This window comes from Spinacia oleracea, chromosome 3 (assembly GCF_020520425.1).
Source record: "Spinacia oleracea cultivar Varoflay chromosome 3, BTI_SOV_V1, whole genome shotgun sequence".
Taxonomy (NCBI): domain Eukaryota; kingdom Viridiplantae; phylum Streptophyta; class Magnoliopsida; order Caryophyllales; family Amaranthaceae; genus Spinacia; species Spinacia oleracea.
This window is the reverse complement of record NC_079489.1, coordinates 15,753,447-15,772,171: the sequence shown is the minus strand read 5'-3', so window position 1 is coordinate 15,772,171 and position 18,725 is coordinate 15,753,447. Positions and strand designations below refer to the sequence as shown.

The 18,725-nt window shown below is 34.4% G+C and overlaps 1 protein-coding gene across 2 annotated transcripts; it reads right to left on the bottom strand.

Annotated features, from left to right (window-relative positions):
* Nucleotides 1-367: 367 nt before the first annotated feature.
* On the bottom strand, nt 368-7,789 carry LOC110789102 (pentatricopeptide repeat-containing protein At3g59040). 2 transcript variants are annotated; one of them, XM_021993757.2, is made up of 7 exons: nt 7,540-7,789; nt 6,413-6,722; nt 5,091-5,381; nt 4,459-4,707; nt 3,444-3,568; nt 1,304-1,402; nt 368-1,109 (listed from the first exon to the last, which is right to left on the bottom strand). In XM_021993757.2, exons 1-7 carry the CDS (start codon nt 7,653-7,655, stop codon nt 551-553), a joined length of 1,749 nt encoding a protein of 582 aa, XP_021849449.1. In that variant the 5' UTR covers nt 7,656-7,789; the 3' UTR covers nt 368-550. The 2 variants fall into 2 exon arrangements, with proteins under 2 accessions (XP_021849449.1, XP_021849448.1); XM_021993756.2 differs by having other exon boundaries at nt 6,413-6,725; nt 7,540-7,787.
* Nucleotides 7,790-18,725: the final 10,936 nt, after the last annotated feature.

Sequence of the window (18,725 nt, the reverse complement as noted above, 5' to 3'; positions counted from 1 at the left end):
TGAAAATATCAGTAAAAAAGGTAACTTCTTATGACAAAAAAAAAAAAAAAACCAATCCAAAACTAGAATACAAAAGTTAACATCAGTTTACCGAAACACTAATTATTGAAGTCAAGTATAGTTTGACTTAGCCAAACCACTTACCTCTACCTGGAAAATCCGATAGGGCCCAAAAGCATCTTATGCCAAACTTCTAAGGTTAACAAACAGGACGATTTCTGCAGCACCATCAACATCTGCTGTGTTCTATATCTGATCAATTGTTTCATCTCTGAAAAGCCTTTTTTCATTTGTGGCTAGGGATAGGGAGAAGGGAGTTAGTCAAAGAGTGCAATTAAACAAGAATTTGTAACTATTGACAAGGAAATTTGAAATGAGACCTCTAATTATATTGCTATATGTAACACATCTTTTACTATCTGAATACAAGCCAATCTAAACAAACTATGGATTGAAATATACAAGCAAAATCGTTGACTTCGATTTATGTGTCAGGAACGGATGGGATCTGTGGTATAAGAACTTCAGAATCAACATGCCTTAATTAGTGTTATGAACTATTGTTAGCCATCAATTCATCCTGTACTTCTTCTTCATAAGATTCTGAGGTAACATTCACATCCGTTTCATCATCGGAAAAATAGGCTTCATCTGTATCATCATCATCACTATTGTACTGAGAGATCAGAGAACTTGTATTACCTCCACCGACAAGTTCATTAGCTTCCTCTTGTTCTTCTTCTGTTTTAGCTAATGACAGGAGTATATTCTTTGCCTTTTGATCAGGAGGACACCCACGATTGTCCATCTCCTTAAACCAAAACACAGCACTTGCGAAATCTTTATTCTTGCCAGACGCGTCCATTATTGTGGTGAAAATTGTTTGATTTGCTTTGATCCCACAAGTTACCATGCCTTCATATGTTTCCATCATCTTCTCAAGATTATTTACTTTCGCGTACCCTTTCAATAATGTCCCATAAGTAATAATGTTGGGCTCAAGTCCATCTACTCTCAGTCTCTTGAAGAATTTCTCAGCGCCATCCATGTCAGAGGCATTTATATATGCTAACAGCATACTTGTATAGGAGCATAGATCAGGGGTAAACCTGTAATAATATGAGAAACAAAGTTGGCACACAAACTACATCATTATCTGCACCATGCAAAATCATTATGATTTAGGGCAAAAAGGTGCATCTTATTAACAACAAATCAGAAAATAAACCACAAGATATAATGGCAGAAACAGTTGTTCAGTATATGAATATGGATCTTTCCAACAATCAGAAAATAAACCAACCTATCTCGCCTCATGCTTTTAAAGACATTTTGAGCTTGCTCCACCATACCCGAGATAGCAAAAGCATCAAGCAATATGTTGTAAGCTTTATGTGTCGGCCTGGGGGGAAAAACAGCACAAGAATGTATTATAAATCAAAATAACTGACATGTAGCATCAGTGATAAAAACTATAGACAATCTTGATTTGTACTCATGCTAAACTCCAATATCGGATGACACCTAGCCACCTAGGTACACCCCCCTTTTCAAAGTAATTATTACATTTATAGTTCTAACTTACCTTCCTTTTCCTCCTAATCCCATCACAAGCAGTGTTCTTCCTCATTTTCCAACTGCCATTCTCTGTTTTCTTTATTTTTTTTACTAAAACTACTCACAAATTTCAAGTTCTGGTAATACTTTGTTTTAGATTCTTGTTGCTCATGTCACATAATTGAAAAGGTATTGATCTTTATGAAACGTGACAAAGTATTAACTAAGAAGAAGCCCTGGAAAAAGAGAATTGATATATGAGAACCACTTGGAGCTCTTTGGTGAGTCTGCACAGTCCTGCAAAGCCGCATGGTTGTGTGCTCCTCCTCATAGTTATGTGGAACGGTGGAACCCCTTGTTTTTTTTGTAAGTAATTCTATGAATCAACAAAGTAACAATTACAACCTAAGGGAGCCAAAACTCCCAAACCAAAACAAATTATACAAAAGCTACTAAAGGAAAAAACAACACTCCTGAACAACCTATCTCTGCCAACAGTTGTGTGCCAATAAAACAAGCCTTAACAGAAGCTGAACAACACAAGCAGCACAGAACCAACACTGCTGCAGGCGCAACTGTGGAAACCCTTATTGCAGTAACTTTACTACCATTTTCAATGCACAACCATGAAATTGATGGCAGAGGCACAAGCTTAATTCAACACTTTATCCTAATATGAGGAGAGAGAAAGTAGTTTCAGTTTTAGGCTCTTCTCCCTCTACAGATTTTCTATTTTGCCATGTCATGTGTTAGTGTTAGTTTAATTAGATGAAATAAGTTGTTAATGTAGTCTGGGAATCAAGCTAGTCTGACATTGGATCTGTGTCTGAGAAACATTGAACTCATGCATATTACAAAAAGCATATACTCCGTACATAAATACCAAGGGAATCTCTGAGCAAGCATCCAGGATTCTCAGGAAGATTTTGAAATGAGTTACAGGCGAAGAGAGTGCAATTCAGTGGATAACAAAATAAGATAAATATGGTTGTAAATATCTGACAAGATTCAACGTATAAGACTATTAACCCAACCAAATTGGTATCCAAACAATGGGAAACAGACCCCTTCATCTCCGTACCCTCCAAATCCTTCTATCCCAGCACCTAGTCACCTACCCCTCACATGAGTTTTCTCTTTCACTCTCCTCTCCTTCCTCTCTCTCCCTTGCTAAATTCCTATCCAAACAAGCTGGAAGTCAAAGTACAACGAACCCTCAACGGCTCAAGAATTAGACTAGACTTCAAGTGATACAAAAGAATCAAATACAACTGAACAAGTTTGAACACCAAGTCAGGATATTTCTACTTTGCACAAATTAGTACAAAGAATAAACCGTGTAATAACAACATATTCATTACCGACAACAAAATATCTAGCACAGAAACTTTGAGGTGGTCATCCAAACACTAGCCCTTACGCTCAAGTAATGGACAACTACAGTTCCCTCAGCCTTCCAGGAAAACAACACATGGCCACATGACTCAAATAGTTAGTAATCTCCTCAATGAAAGATTTGTGGTAGCTAGGATGGAATAGACCAAAACTAGCCCCGATCTCTACTAGAAAACCTCAAAGGGAACAGAACTAGAAACAGCTTCATACGAAATATTTATGCACCTTAGTTGCCAATTAGCAAGTAGTAAAAGGGTTTCCAAACGCTACATCAGGATAATATGAAGCTTCATGCACTCCATTGACGGTGTTTTATAATTAGCGTTAACTTTTTAAGACTTTTTTTTAGTAACTTTGCTTGTGATCATAAATTAGTCTTCGTTCTTCATTGAGGCAATATCTTGGAACTTGAGCACATCAAAATTAAGTTGTTTCCATCAGAAGACTAAATCCACTGACAAGAATCACAAGATGATTTCAATTCACAATACCTGATACCAGCATCCAACATTTCTTCAAAAACTGCTAAAGCTTCCTCTTCTCGTCTAGCTTTCCCATAAGCATGGATGAGTAAAGCATAACTAACAACGTCTGGTCTGAGACCTGCTTTTTGCATCTAATGACCACACAATAAATAAGAAAAATTAGAATGGAACACAAGCCAAAATTACATTACTCAAAGGAAAATAAGGAACACCAACTTTTAACTAACAAAACAACAAATCTTGTAGAGGAAAAATGTGAGAAAAATATACAGTGATACTTCTTCTTTTATTGTATCATGAAATCTTGTTTTCGGTTTTATTTAGGCCAAATGATGAAATTTTGAAATGGCTATTTCAATAGAACCCTCTTCGCGGGTGTGTTAAAAATCTAGCAATGATTTCAAAAGTGTTCCAGACACTTAAGGGGGTGTTTGACATCTTGTTGTTTTGGCCGTTAGGGTTGGTGTGTGTGTGTTTTGTAGCAAGCACTTCGTAGAAATTTAAATTTTGATGTGTCCCCACCTGAGACCAAGTGAATATCCAACAACTAAAAATACAAGAGGAAGAAAAAGAAAAAAGAGTAACCTTGGGACCCCAAGTGATATGGTATTCTGCGGTTCTGCCCAATTTCTCTCTAATTATCCCAAAGCAGTTGGCAAGATACCAACTGATAAACTCACCGGGCCATACACGAGCCCGAACAAGAGAAGAGATTGGCCACGTATAAGCCTCACAGGGTTCCATCCTAAAACCAATTGGTGATAGGTGACCACCAACCCTATAAGTTAGTCAATCTCTCTCTATTTCTTCAATGTGGGATAACTAGTCACATATGGATTATACTCTTAACACCAATTTCAGAGAAACAAATAATGCAAAACAGGAAAAATGTAGCTGACACATGCACGGAACAAATTTGAAGAGTCTGAAAAGTTTAACTGACCAACATGAACAAGATCTACTTTGCAACAACTAAAAACATATTTAATGAACACCATGATGACTAGTTCTTCAACGTTACCTGGTCATAAATACGTGAAACTTCCTTGTAGTTGGTTTCAAATGACATGAGACTATTGAATGTAACTGTGGACCGTTCAATACCCCGTTCAGCCATCAAAGAGAAGAGTTTATAAGCCTTCTCATAGCTTCCAGCCTTCTTATGCATGTAAATCATCATATGGAACATCTTTTGATCTGGCTTCAAAGGCGACTTCTCACCATTGGTCAAATTCTCAAAAATTTGTTCAGCTTCTGTGAACTTGTTTCCCTGCAGCACCCATATTTATGAGTTCAAATCACAAACAAACAGGTATAGGGCATTGCAAGATCTTTAACATCTAATGCACATAAACTTGAACAGAAATCCGCACTCTTAAGATCTCAAAGAGAAGGAAAAAATCTCTATCAAACACCAGAAACATAATAAATAAAAAACAAAACACCAAACAGAATGATAACAAGCTCCTCTACTTCCACAATGCTAGGCTCTGAGTTTTAAATATTCCATAGACAAGACATGCTAAATATTTATTAAGAGGATCTCATTAAAAACATGAATTAATCACGCGATGTTAAATCGCAAGATTTAGGCAGTAAGCAAGGATAAACAAAGATGTATTACTCAAACAATACATTAAAAACATGCATTACCTCAACAAATATCTTAAGAATTATTTGATATGTCAAAGCAGAGGGTTCGGGACCTGAAGTCTGCATTCTTCGAAAGACAGACTCGGCTTTACTGTATTGACCTCCTTTTCCATATGCCTCCATAAGAGAAGTGTAGGATACCACATTTGGAGCATAGCCTTTCTTGTTAATGAAGCTGAATAAGTTCTCAGCTTTTACAAAGTTCCCTTGCTTCCCATAAGCCGTGATGAGCATCACATAATCCATCTCATTGAAGTTCCACCACTGCTGAGTCCGTAGCCATTCAAGAATCTTGAAGAAAAAATGGATGCTACTTGTAAGTAGAAAATTCAAGCACATTTTACTTTTAAAGCATATTAAAAAAAAATCTAAGATTTACGGGCAAGCAATTTTAATAGAGAAAGCAAAAGGAATTAAACAAATTAACAAACAAAGAGCTTAAATTGTATGTCCCCACTTTAAGAAAGACCTCAAATGGTATGCCCCTAACTTTAAGTTACCAACTGGCCATAAAATTAAGATTTAGGCAGTCCTCGCCCCAGCAGGTATGGTGCTTCAGCGCCAAGTAAATAGAGAGAAAGCACCTGACATGATGCAAATAAAAGAAGTCCCAAGTAGTCCCGTCCCAACTTATCCTTAAAAAAATAAAATATCATTCTCAAATATCACTAGCAAGACTTTATTAATAACACCCAATATAAGTTTTGACAATCCTGTAAATACAGCTCTATGCTTCTATCACAACAATGAAAGTAAATTGCCAAATTCTTACACAACTAAACATCCTACTTGCTATCATTTATTCAATCAAGAGAAAATGTCCTGGAGATCTAGCATATTTAACAACTTGGCTGTCAGAATTCTCAAAAGCATACGATGTTTGTCTCTGACTATCTGAGAGATTGGAATGCTTTTGTTGACTTTCATTCTGAGTTTTTATTCATTCAAGATGTCCATTAAAGTTCACATATTATAATCATTATCCAATTAACAAGTCGTGATAGAAGACAATAAGTTCTTAGGCTGGCCGACTAGAGATTTGCAAGTTTTTAGTACCCTGCGGTTCTCAAGGCAGGTTAAAAATGAAACACCAATTCACTGTCATTATCTCTTGTATCATGGTTTACTAGTGAAATCACAGTTCATCTTCGTCCACGGCCAGACAATTAGCATACTAAATACTGCCATATCAAAGCACTGACTGCCATGGTTTCAATTCAGGTCAATGCAGTAGATACATGTGAGAGTTAGTATCTCGAGCTGAACTCTTAGCAAAAGATCAACAGAATGAGAATACAGGGTGGAAAACAAGAGGGGAATACCTCGCCAACAATATTCCATTTCTTTAACTGCTTCAACCTAACCAAAGTTCCAAGTACAAGATCTTTAGGGAGAGATTCATTGGAGGCCTTTCGACTTATCAGAACAGGAACTGCAGAACCAGTCTCATCAATTTCCAACATCAGTTTTCTCCAGTTTTTTTGATCTGCTTCATCGGCTGAATCTTTGAATGATTCAATTTTTTTCCTCTTTTGCATGAACTTTCGAGGTGCCAACATACCAAGACAAACAACCTCCAGTCTTCTATGGCTCTTAAAGTTGATATAACACAAATTTGCAAATGCCATCTGTCTTCTAAAGAAGAACCAAAAAGACGTAGATGTCATGCATTGCAAATCCCACAAACACACACAAGAAGCAAGATCAACATTTCATAATGAAACCTTCAACGTGAAAGGGTATCAAGTGAATTTCTCAAAAGTCCTACTCTTATCTCATGACATTTCCCAAGATTTAACCAATCAAATTATTGTAGCTACATCTATCTAACAATGTACATATCCTTTTAACCAACCAACACCTAATTTCCCGAACACTTATACATTATACAACTACTCGTGCTAGCTACTTAGCTAGTACACCAACTAGTAAGTGAGTTGTCCCGACAAGACCCTTCGAGTAAATCAAAAAGTTTCTTCCACCCCTCATCTTTTTACTTCTTCCTCTAACTCTCCTGATCAACAAAAACATGTCCACCTCCCCCCAAAAAACATCCTTAGCCATGGCGTCCCGTATTCTCTCTCTCATCCATATACTGATATACTATAGGTCATTTGTTAGGAGCAACTTACTTTCTACCCCAAAATTAGTTCAATTAACATTACCAAATCACCTCTTTCTTACTCCTCTAAAATCAAACAAGTTTCATGTATGTATAACTTGTAAGTTAATAATGAATTAATGAACCTTATCTTAACATAAAATTCGCCATAATCAACTCAGAGGTAAATTAAATTAAATTGAAACTAAAACTCAGTTCTTACATTTTGTTTCTCTATCATCGTTCATCAAATATCCAGTAGCAGGCGAAATGTTGAATAGCAAAATTATAAAGAAGAAAAATCAAATACTTAAGACAAGAATTATGAAATTTAGAATTTACACTCACTGAGAAATGGCTGTGGCTGGGAAAGCTTGACAGGAAGAAACATCGGAAAGAGGAGGAGGGCGCGCGTGAGTTATAAAAGACGGCGCGTGAGAGTGGAATAAGTGGCGCGTCGACATCCCGTCTTTGAAATAGTTAGAAGAAGAAGAAGAAAGCTCAACTGTGAGCTCCGGGAGGGAGTGTTGGACTGTTGGGTAGTGGTTTAAAGATATCTTTTTTCCTTTTCTGTTTTCCCAAAACGCGGGTTTTGAGTTTTATGGGTTGCGTAACTTGCGTTTGGCAAACAACGTTTTCAATAAAAATTAGCTGTTTCCGCATCATGTATTACTGTATTAGCTAGGGTGTTTATGGATGGTTAACCGTCCCGAAACTTAATTCGGTTTGGTAAGCGAAAATTACGGTTTGGCATTATCATGAATGTAACGGTATTTTTACAAACTGGTTACCATTTAAACGGTTAACCGATTAACCATAAACCGTTATTTGATTTTTTATAGTTTTAGTAACTGTAGCAATTAGCAGCCCAATATAAAAATATACGATGTAATATAAGTTATTTTTAGTATTTACCATTAGCCAACAAAAGAGCTACAAGGTGATCAAACTAGTAATCTTTGAATAGGGATGTAGAATGTAATTGTCATCTTTGATGAATACTTGGTTTTATTTATTTGATGGAAGGGAATACCTTATTTTGTTCTGCATCGTCAATGGAATGTTGTTATAATTTGGCGGTATTGTTGACAGGTCAGGTTAACGGCTATATTAATTTTTACAAAAATACTTCGTAACATTTTTAAATTAAAGATCAACTTAAACAAAATAAGTCAATACAACGTCTAAAATTACACAAATTCATCAAGTTCAAACAAAATTACAAAGTTACTCAATAATGGACTAATGGGCTAAGAAATAAGTACACTAATTAGCTAGTGGAGTAGTGCACAAACAAATTTTTTTTTTACTAAAATACTTTACCGTTACAGTACAATTTTGTGATTTCGTCATTTCCAACTAAGTTAAATTAAATACTTTTTAAAAAAAAATTGGTTTTTTCGGTTAACCGTTTTGTCAAAAATTATAATTGTAACCGACCGTTTAACCGTTATTTTTGCCTGTTCGGTTACCATAGCCGTTTATGCTAATTTTTCGGTTCGATTTACCGCCCGTTTAGTGCGGTTATTCCAGTTTCGGTACGGTTTGCGGCTACGGTTTTTTATGAACACCCCTAATATAAATCCATTAATTGTGAGTGTTAGTGTTATCCGAAAAGAGGATGGTTATCAACCAGCTAATTTGAAAAAGGCTCCTCATACGAGTGTTTTTGAAAGAGAGGACACTGTTAAGTGTTATTGTAAGAGATGATTGTTGTTAACCCGCTAATTTGAAAAAGGCTCCTCGTAAGAGTGTTTTTGAAAGATAGGACAGTGTTAAGTGTTATTGTAAGAGAGGATTGTTATCGACCCGCTAATTTGAAAAAGGCTCCTCGTAAGAGTGTTTTTAAAGACAGGATAGTGTTAAGTGTTACTGTAAGAGAGGATTGTTGGCAACCCGCTAATTTTAAAAAGGCTCCTCGTAAGAGTGTTTTTGAAAAAAAGGATGGAACATTAGTAAAGAAGGACATATAGGCCGGACTAATTTATCTGAATTTATACGGAGAACTTTTTAATGTCAACTAATATAGCCACTATAATTAATCTTGAATCTGAACCATTGGAATTTAGAAATAATCATCAATCAATCAATATATATACTAAAAGAGAGAAAATCAATATGGTGATGACAAATGTCACTCATTGATTCGCCTCTCTTTTAATATAAAATTAATTAATAGATTTTTTTTTCATATTTAACTTGATAAATTTTATGGTAACAATTACTAATATGGAAAAATCCATAAAGAATTAAAGATTCATCAATATTGTTACTAACTTATATAAAGAATTTTCTATATATGTATGATATATAAATATCATGTAAATCTATATCTATATAAAGAATTCATCAATATTGTTACTAATTTATATAAAAACGATTTTCTATATATGTATAATATATGAATATCATGTAAATCTATATCTATATAATCTATCTAGCTATATTTACATTTTTTTTGTCACTAACTATAAAAATAATATTATCCAATCCCTACTCTTTATTATAAATTTTTGTTTTTCTTACGCCTAAGTATTTAATCTCTTTGCAATAATTTTCATATGCGAAGATTGATAATTTTTTTTTCTTTCTTTTTACACCTATATATGTATAGTACTAAATTCTACGCAGTATTATTCAAAATTCCTATTCAAAAATTTAATAATGAAAATAGAAAAATACCAATATAATTCATCATCCAAATAAGAGAGAATAATTTATTCAAATGTTACTTAACCGTATCGATGTTGGACATCTGCCCCCAACTTGTATTATATATTTTGCTTATTCAAAATTATAATCTTCGTCACTAATGATTTATTAACCTTAATCTCTTACATTTTGACTCCTGATATACTAATAACATATTCTATGAATTTTTACTCATAATATACTAATAATGAGTTGTATTTGAATGGAGTATGAGAATGTATTGAAAGAATGTTAACAGTTGATCGATAATGGCTAATTGATTGAAAAAGAATTATTTTCGAGTTTTAATATTGTGTTTAAATTTCTAATTAGACCAACTTTTGTAGATTTCCTATCATAAATAAACTTCATTTGGCAACTTGACAGAAATTAATTATTGCCTTTGATTATAGTTTTTTATGTTTTTTTTGCTCAGTACATTTTTGAATGAGTCTGTAGTAAATGATGTGCACTGCTATGGATTGAAACTATTATGTACTGCTATGTATTGCAATTAATTACCTTAGAAATCAAAATGATTGTTGTGTATAATATAGATTGACCGCATATTACGTATTTCTTTTTACTTTTATTTTTAAAAAAATGAGTATGACAAATCCAAAATAAAATAAAATATCGTAGTTGGTTAACTATAAAGGGTGCAACTATAAGTTTAGTGTTTTAAGGCACACACTAATAGTGGGGCGGTTTTGAGTAATATGGGGCTGCTTCATTTATTTACCCATATACCCTTCTTTATTTACCCTCTTCATTCAACATGTACCCACCCCAAATCTAACCACCACTGCCGGCCACCATCACCGACCACTACCTCCGGCCACCACCATCACGTCGTATGCGACTAAATGGCCGAGTCTTTACAAGAGTTTTTTTTTTTTTGTCCGATTTTTTTTTAGAAACTTATGCATTTTCAGCTTGTACCATGGTACAGGCTTATGAATTTTAAGCTTGTACCATGGTACAGACTTATGAGTTTTTAGCTTCGACCATGGTATTGACTTATGCAGTTTAAGCTTGTAACTTGGAAGGAGCTAAAAATTCAAAAGCCTGTACCATGGTACAAGCTAAATATTCATAAGTCTATATTATTTAAGATTTTGATTTGTTGTTGCATTTTATTTAATGTAATCAGAAGAGAAAAATAGAGACTTATGAATTTTTAGCCCCTTCCATGGTACGACCTTATGAATTTTAAGCTTCTTCCATGGTACAAGCTTAAATTGCATAAGTCAATACCATGGTCGAAGCTAAAAACTCATAAGTCTGTACCATGGTACAAGCTTAAAATTCATAAGTCTGTACTATGGTACAAGCTAAAAATGCATAAGTTTCTAAAACAAAATTCGAACAAAAAAAAACACTTGTGAAGACTCGGCCAGTTAATTTGTCGCCTACGACGTGATGGTGGTGGCCAGAGGTAGTGCCCGGCGATGGTGGCAGGAGGTGGTGGGGTGGTGTGTGAGAATTGGAATGTAAGATTAAGTAAGGGTATTAATGGAAAATAAGGGAAAATAGTGGGGCGATTTTGAGTAATATGGGGCGGCTTTTAGCGCTCCACTTGAATAATTAGGCAATATGATTGAAATACAAACATATATAAATCGTAATATTTTTTTCAACCCGTGCAATTGCACCGGTATTATACTAGTGTTATTTATTTGTTTAACCATTGCCTAAAAATAGGTTAAGGGAAAATACGTTTACTTTCGGTTATTTCTCAATTTTTGATCTATGTTGAATAATGAACTGCAAACGGAAGTGTTTACATGATTCTTCAGAGCAACAAATCAATCTACTTCCAAATTTTTGTGTGCTAATTAAATTTCATTTGAAAATGGGTTCCATCTGTGATTTTCTATTCTTGATTGAAAAAAAAAAACATCAATTGAGTCACACATGCTCATCAACACACAACTCTATAAGCTGTTGCATAATACGTATAGAGTAGTATGATTCTATATATATATTCAATTTCATGGAACTTCAAGATAGAAAAAATAAATATAGAAACTTTGTAATGTGTCAGATGCGAAATATTAATAATGCCAAATCGAACTACCATTGATGGATTCTTGGAGAGTCATAGATGGAGACTGGGGAAGGGTTAGGGAAGAGAGAAGATAGGGGTAACAAAACATTAATTTATACCTTTTTTTTTTTTTTTTTACAATCTTGTGATTCTACTCAACTAATTGAATGGTGCATATTTAAGTGTAAGTAATGGACATTTGAGATTATAAAATTACAGTGGCTACAAAATGCTAGTAGTCATTGCAAAAGAGGCTTGCTAAACACCGCCTCACCCGTTTACTCATATACTCTTCATATATTTACTTCCCATTTCACCATTTACCTTCCCCTTGCCTTGTTCCCCCTCCAACCTTCCCGCCGTAATGTTGGCCACCACCCGACATCAATTCCAGCAACCACCGCACCAAGCCTAACGTCTTTGAAGGGAAAATGCGTCGCAATTGTTATATGTGCGAGCCATCCGACTGAAATTCGAATCACAACATGTTATCGTTTCTCTGGAAAAATAAGTAGAGACTTTTGCATTTTGAGCTTGTAAGGGTAAGGAATTTAACCATTTAAGCTTGTACCATGACAGGAGCTAAAATGCAGAAGTCTTTGCCATGCTCGGAACTTAATATTAAAAAATCTACTTCATATCATTAAGTGGTTTTATTTGTTGTTGAATTTGGTGGCATGTTATCATGTTTTTTTGATTCATTTTAATGTACTTCAAACAAAATAAGTACATCACGTGGATTTTGATATCCACTGTGTGTAGTACGCACCATAAAACTAGTTACCAATTAAAGGGGAAATGCAATGAGATATATGAGGCAATAAATGACTTAGGGCAAATCCATACATTACCAAAACCCTCTGGTTATCAAATAAATAATGCTTTCTCTTTTTTCGAATTCACCAATGACCAACAATACCCAAAGACCCCCAATGGGTGATTGGGTGCCCAATATCATTTTGTTGGGAGAAACACAAATATGTAAACTTGTGCATTAAATAAATAGACAAAATTAAAATACTTCTGGTGCATTCCACATGTCAACTTATCATGTATAACCCTTTATTTTTTGATCAACTACATGACCAGGACTTCACCCAAATTTTTGTCATTTTCTTCTCTCCAAAATTTTTAATCAAATATATGCAATCTCTTTCTTCTATCCCGACCTACTTGCCCTGTAACACCCCGACAATTCTCTCTTTTCTAAAATAACCTTTTAATGTAAAACATAGAGAATTATCAAGGCATTATCGCCCGTGTGAAAACGTAACGGCTTAGTCAGAATTTTGCAGCGGAAAACATAAAACTAACTTTAGGTTTATAAATAATCGATTACAGGTTTAGTCCCAAAAATCAACCAACGAAAATAAGGAAATATAAATAGTATGACAAGTTTGAATCCAATTAAACAAACCCAAGTCAACTTAGCAAATCAAAACTAAATACAAGCTCTCTATTCCCGATCCCAATGATGCAACATCTTCAAACCTGCAGATGGACAATGCTTATTGATCCTTAGAGACTGCTCACCAAAGATTGGGTCATCACAGGATCAATAAGGCATAACCATGATCAACATGCACAAGCAAAAGCACGTAATCAGCAAAGCTGAGTACTACATACTAAATCAATAATAATCCTAACATGATTCTATTAAACGAACAACCCTAACATGATACTAATGAACACAAACAAAGGCAGACAAAACATGATAGTTTGACGACCATACTTGACCAGACTAGACTAGGCTAGACTTTTAGCAATAATATTATTTTAGTTGAAATAGACAATGGACCGAGTTGTCCATCCAGAAGTCTTCACTAAGGAAGACGAGGTACGGGCGCGACTCCGTAACCTCAGTGACCTGCGATATCGAGGAACGTTTTAATAAAAATAGAACACGGTGATCAATCCGGTCCCAGAAAAGGCCATGGGCTACCACCATGAACCCCAACTCCTGTTTGTCCGTCACTTTAGACGTGCACAGTCTAAAGCTATTGCTACTCAGTTTCACTTTACATGATTTACAAATTGAGATTCCGTTATGACTCAACAATCACATAAGACATACAATTCACATTTGTTCACAACTGTTTTTATCTTGGAATTAAGTAAGTGATCATAAAAGCATCAATCAAGACTCATTCCAATTTATCCAACCTTTCCTTTAACCATGACCAACCCTGTATATGGGCATAAAGTTTCAACTTACTAAACAAGGTCCACCGCCCTCATAAAGTAGTGAAAAGATAGAAAGGGAACAACAACCAATCGATCCAAACCAATCATATAGAATAATCTAGTGTTCCCAACCAACATGTTTGTATCAATCATCCATACTAACATGTTACAGTTCTCATAGTGCAAAATAAGTTCAATAATTTTGTCCAACAGTATTAAACATGCACATTCAATATAACCAAGTTCGTCCATAATATCAACATCACCAAGTTCAACAATAATATCAACATAACCAAGTTTAACAACAAAATTCAACATGGTTTCAACAATTAGCACACATTCCAAGCACGCAGGTATGTACGTACCTTGTGTAAACAAACTGATAGGCCACTTTAACGAATTCAAAAGTCGCCTACAAAGAATTCTCCGCCTAAAATAATCAAGAAACGTACCCAAATCAATTCCTAATAATTTACAGCAACACTAACGTACTCTAAACACATCCTAAACATATTTAGAACATTCCCCAATATCGAAACTTAATTAATTAACTTCCTAGAATAGTGATTAATTCCCTAACGATCCATAATTATCATAAACTCCAACAAACATTCCTTTTTAAATTTCCAGCAATATAAAATAATTCAAAACTTGCTCAAAATATATTCAACATCCTTAAGATCATAAAAATAATAACTTTAATAGGTATAATCATTCTATTATGATTTTAAACATAATAAAACCTTAAAAATTCATGCTTTAATAGTTTAAAATATTATTTAACCAAATTAATAAATCTGGAAATTAAATTTGTTACTTAAGCATAAGATAAAATCTGAAAATATACTTTAATCATAATAACTTGTAATTTATATTCAATAAACACGAATTAAATCACTAAACTAATTTAAATCCCTAACTTACATGTTAATCAACCAAAACTGAAATTAATTAATTTACAATATCAATATCAAATCTGAAAATTATAATTTAACTATAAAGATTAATAATTTAATTCAAGAAACATAAATTAGAATCAATAAACTTAAATCAAAATATTTAAATAACTTAGGGTTTAAGAAATAACCAAAACAAGAAGGGGAGGAGAGAGAGAGCGGCCGGCGGTCAGAGGCACGGCGGCGCGGCAGCGGTTGCGGCTGGGATGGGTTGCTGCCGTGGGAGGCAGTGATGGTTGTTGTTCGAACCAAAAACCGCAAGAAGATAGAGGAAACCGAAACCAAAGATGATGAGGAGGGTTTCCGGCTGGACAGGCGCGGCAGCGACGCTGCAGGTGGCGGCGCAGCGAAGGGGAACGACGAGTGGGTGGCGGTGCTCGGTGGTTGTGCGTGGCTGCGCAACAACAGAAACATGTGAGGAGGAGAGCAAGAAAACGAAGGAGAAGAAAGAAGAAACAGAGGGGAGAGGAGAGATTACCGGCGGCGGCTAGAGAATCCGGTGGCGTGCAGGTGGGCGGCGGCGGCGGCTGGACAGTGGCAAGGGAAGCAGTGACGTAAGAGTGAGGGAGGAGGGTTGAGAGTTCCTGGTTTACGTGAATAGTGAAGGAGAGAGTGTTTGATGCTTTTTTTTTTTGTTTTGTTTTTACGTAAAATTGAAGGAGAGGAAAGGGGTTTGTTTTGGGTTTTAATACTTTGGGCTTCACCCAATTGGGCTAGAAATATGATTGAAGTTGTTTGGATCCACAAATGGTTAGGATTGTTTTTCCGAATTCAACGAGTTTTCCTAATTTAAATTCTTTTCAACATAAAATTCTAAAATTATTTTTGATTGCACAAACCGTTAAAATATTTAGAATATATTTAAATATACATTAAATATATAAATATAATAAAGTTCAAAATCGTTAAATATTTAGAACGTACTTAAAATAAAATAAATATACGTTAATTATATATTTATTACTTAAAATTCATAAATTCTATTTAAATATAAATAATATACGTTAAAATATATTAATAAAATTTATAAATTTACGGGGATTACATGCCCGCCTTTTGGCATGCTCTTATACTCGTATAATTTTATCATTTTCCAAAAAATAAAATAATTGATGAAGAATAGTAGTACTTAAACTAAAAGATGATGATATGGACTAATTAACAAGTGAGAATCATAGAGATACATCATTATGAAACAAAAAATATTTGGACTCCACATGTCGATGGCATGTGATAATAAGGTTTATGCATGTAATGAAACTCAAAGAAGCTTTCTCAATTTTAGTCTCGTCAGACCATCATAAGAAGTAGACCTGTCAAACGGGTCGGTCGGGTCGGGTTGTAAAAAAATTATTTTCGGGTTCGGGTTGAATCGGGTCGGTCACTTTCGGGTTCGGGTTTATAAATGCTTGTTCAAGACCCAGAACTTTCGGGTTCGGGTCGACCCAACGGGTTGAGAGATTTTAAAACGCGCATTATATTTTCATTAATTTAGGTAATAAATATACAAAATATGAGCAAAAATTAACAAATTTTCCTACACAAGTTTATATTTAGTCAAATTCAACCATATAATGGCGTATAATTCAAATTAAAATTATATTACACACAACAATAGTAAAAACAACCTGTTTATTATGCTTTAATTTTCTCATAATCTCATTTTTTAGTATAAATACAATGATTTTCAATCGGTCGGGTCCTAAACGGGTTCGGTCGGGTTTTGACCCATTACATTTCGGGTTGCTCGGGTTCGGATAAAATCAGGTTACGGGTCACAAAATCTTGTTCAGGACCCATTATTTTCGGGTCGGGTTCGGGTCGATTTTCGGGTCGGGTCGATTTTTGACAGGTCTAATAAGAAGTACTCTCTTTAAATCGTTAGTTCAATTAGAAACTTTAATTAATAAAATTTTACTAATGGAATAGACGATATATTTTAAAGTTAAGTCAAGTTAAAATGCCCTCATGGTGATGGCAATCGACCAAATTTTGAAGAAGTTTGTCATATGCCACAACATCGTTATACAAACCTCTCATTCAACAAACTTTTTCCCAAAAACTAGTGTTTGTCTCGAGCGCTGCTCTGATTGTGATGTTCAATATTGTATGAAGTATTTCTCTACACACTGTTTACACGCGTTGGGACAAACACTAGTTTGTCTTTTTTTTTAATAACTATCCGGAAATCGTTTATTTTGTTTGAATGCGGTGTTGCCAATAATATTTTTTTTTTAGTAATAGTGTTATTCATCCTTTTTGAGTTGTTAGTATTTGTAAATCATATCTAATAGGAAAAATTAATTCTAATATTCCCACCTTTGGGTGATCTTCTTAAAACAACCACACCTTTTGGGTATTTGGGATTAATCCCAACTTTCCCAAAGGTGGGATGTTTTAAGAAGAACCCCAAAATGTGGGATTATTAGAATTAATTTTTCCTATCTAATATCTAATTAATATCTTGATCCATACATGCTAACCCAATTGCTGATTAAATTAAAAAAATATGTTCTATAATATGAAAAATGGACAATAAAGATGTAGTAATTATTCAAAACAAATTTCAATAATGGTAAAAAACTTAAATTTTCTTGCAATCACTATGTTGTGAAAATTAGCAAATAACATAAAACATGTGAAAAGTAGTATAGATACATACTAATATCCAACTTAAATATATTTAAGTAGAGTGAGAAGGCATAACTAATACTTATCTAAGATGATAAACTTTCTACTATACTTCTTGTTGGCCCCATGTTCCCAAACAAAAATAGTTTGTGTAAAATAATTGTTTAACGTAGTGGTGGTCCCCTAACGGCTCGTTTGTTTAGAGGGATAAAGGGAAGAGATAAAGATTTCTTATCCCTACTTACTACTATCCATTTTTTGTTTACAAGGAATTGACATCTCATGAGAGATGGGGATAAGGATTAAATGTCTTTTTATCCCACTAATCTTGTACCGGGGGGGTGTGCAGGTATAAGAATGAAGATTTATCATTTAATTGTGAAAAAACAATTATGCCCTCCATAAAAAAACAAATGTACAATTAGGAGGGTATTATTGTAAGTTTACTATTTTGTTTTTATTCTATCCAACAATTCCCAACACATTTCCCATACCATGCCAAACAAGAGATAAGAATAAAATTAATGAATATGTCAAATTCCCTATCCTTATCCCTATCTTTATCCCTATCCCCTTCTCATACCAAACAAACCGTAAAGAAATTAGATGTATTAAATAATTAGGAGATGAGGTAGAACCGTAGAAAGTTACTAAAAACGGAAATATGACCCCTAAAAAAGACGACTGGAAGTAATAAAAAAATACAGAGGGAGTAGTATAGATAGACACACATATTTAAAAGTTTATCTATGAGACTCACTATCAATGTACATCATTCAATCCATTATAAAACAAAAAAATATATTTTATGTTGCATGCTTTACAAGAATGAACAACTTGTCCACTTTTGCACTTTTGCTGGAAAATAATCTCACCATGTCATGGGTCAACTTATATAAACCCTGTGCTAGCCTAAAATTGTCTCCTCAGACGCATCGTATTCACGCGTCTATACTCCCCACATTTGTGGCATTCGCGCACTCCGAATGAGATAGTCCAACCCATTTTGCCACAAAAGATAG

Excerpts from the sequence above, each read along its gene's own strand:
- LOC110789102 (XM_021993756.2), bottom strand. The coding sequence starts at position 7,655 with ATGTCGACGCGCCACTTATTCCACTCTCACGCGCCGTCTTTTATAACT. Across the intron at positions 6,726-7,539 it reads CCAGCCACAGCCATTTCTCA|AAGACAGATGGCATTTGCAA; the intron begins GTGAGTGTAAAT and ends GTTCTTCTTTAG. Across the intron at positions 1,110-1,303 it reads AAAAGCATGAGGCGAGATAG|GTTTACCCCTGATCTATGCT; the intron begins GTTGGTTTATTT and ends ATATTATTACAG.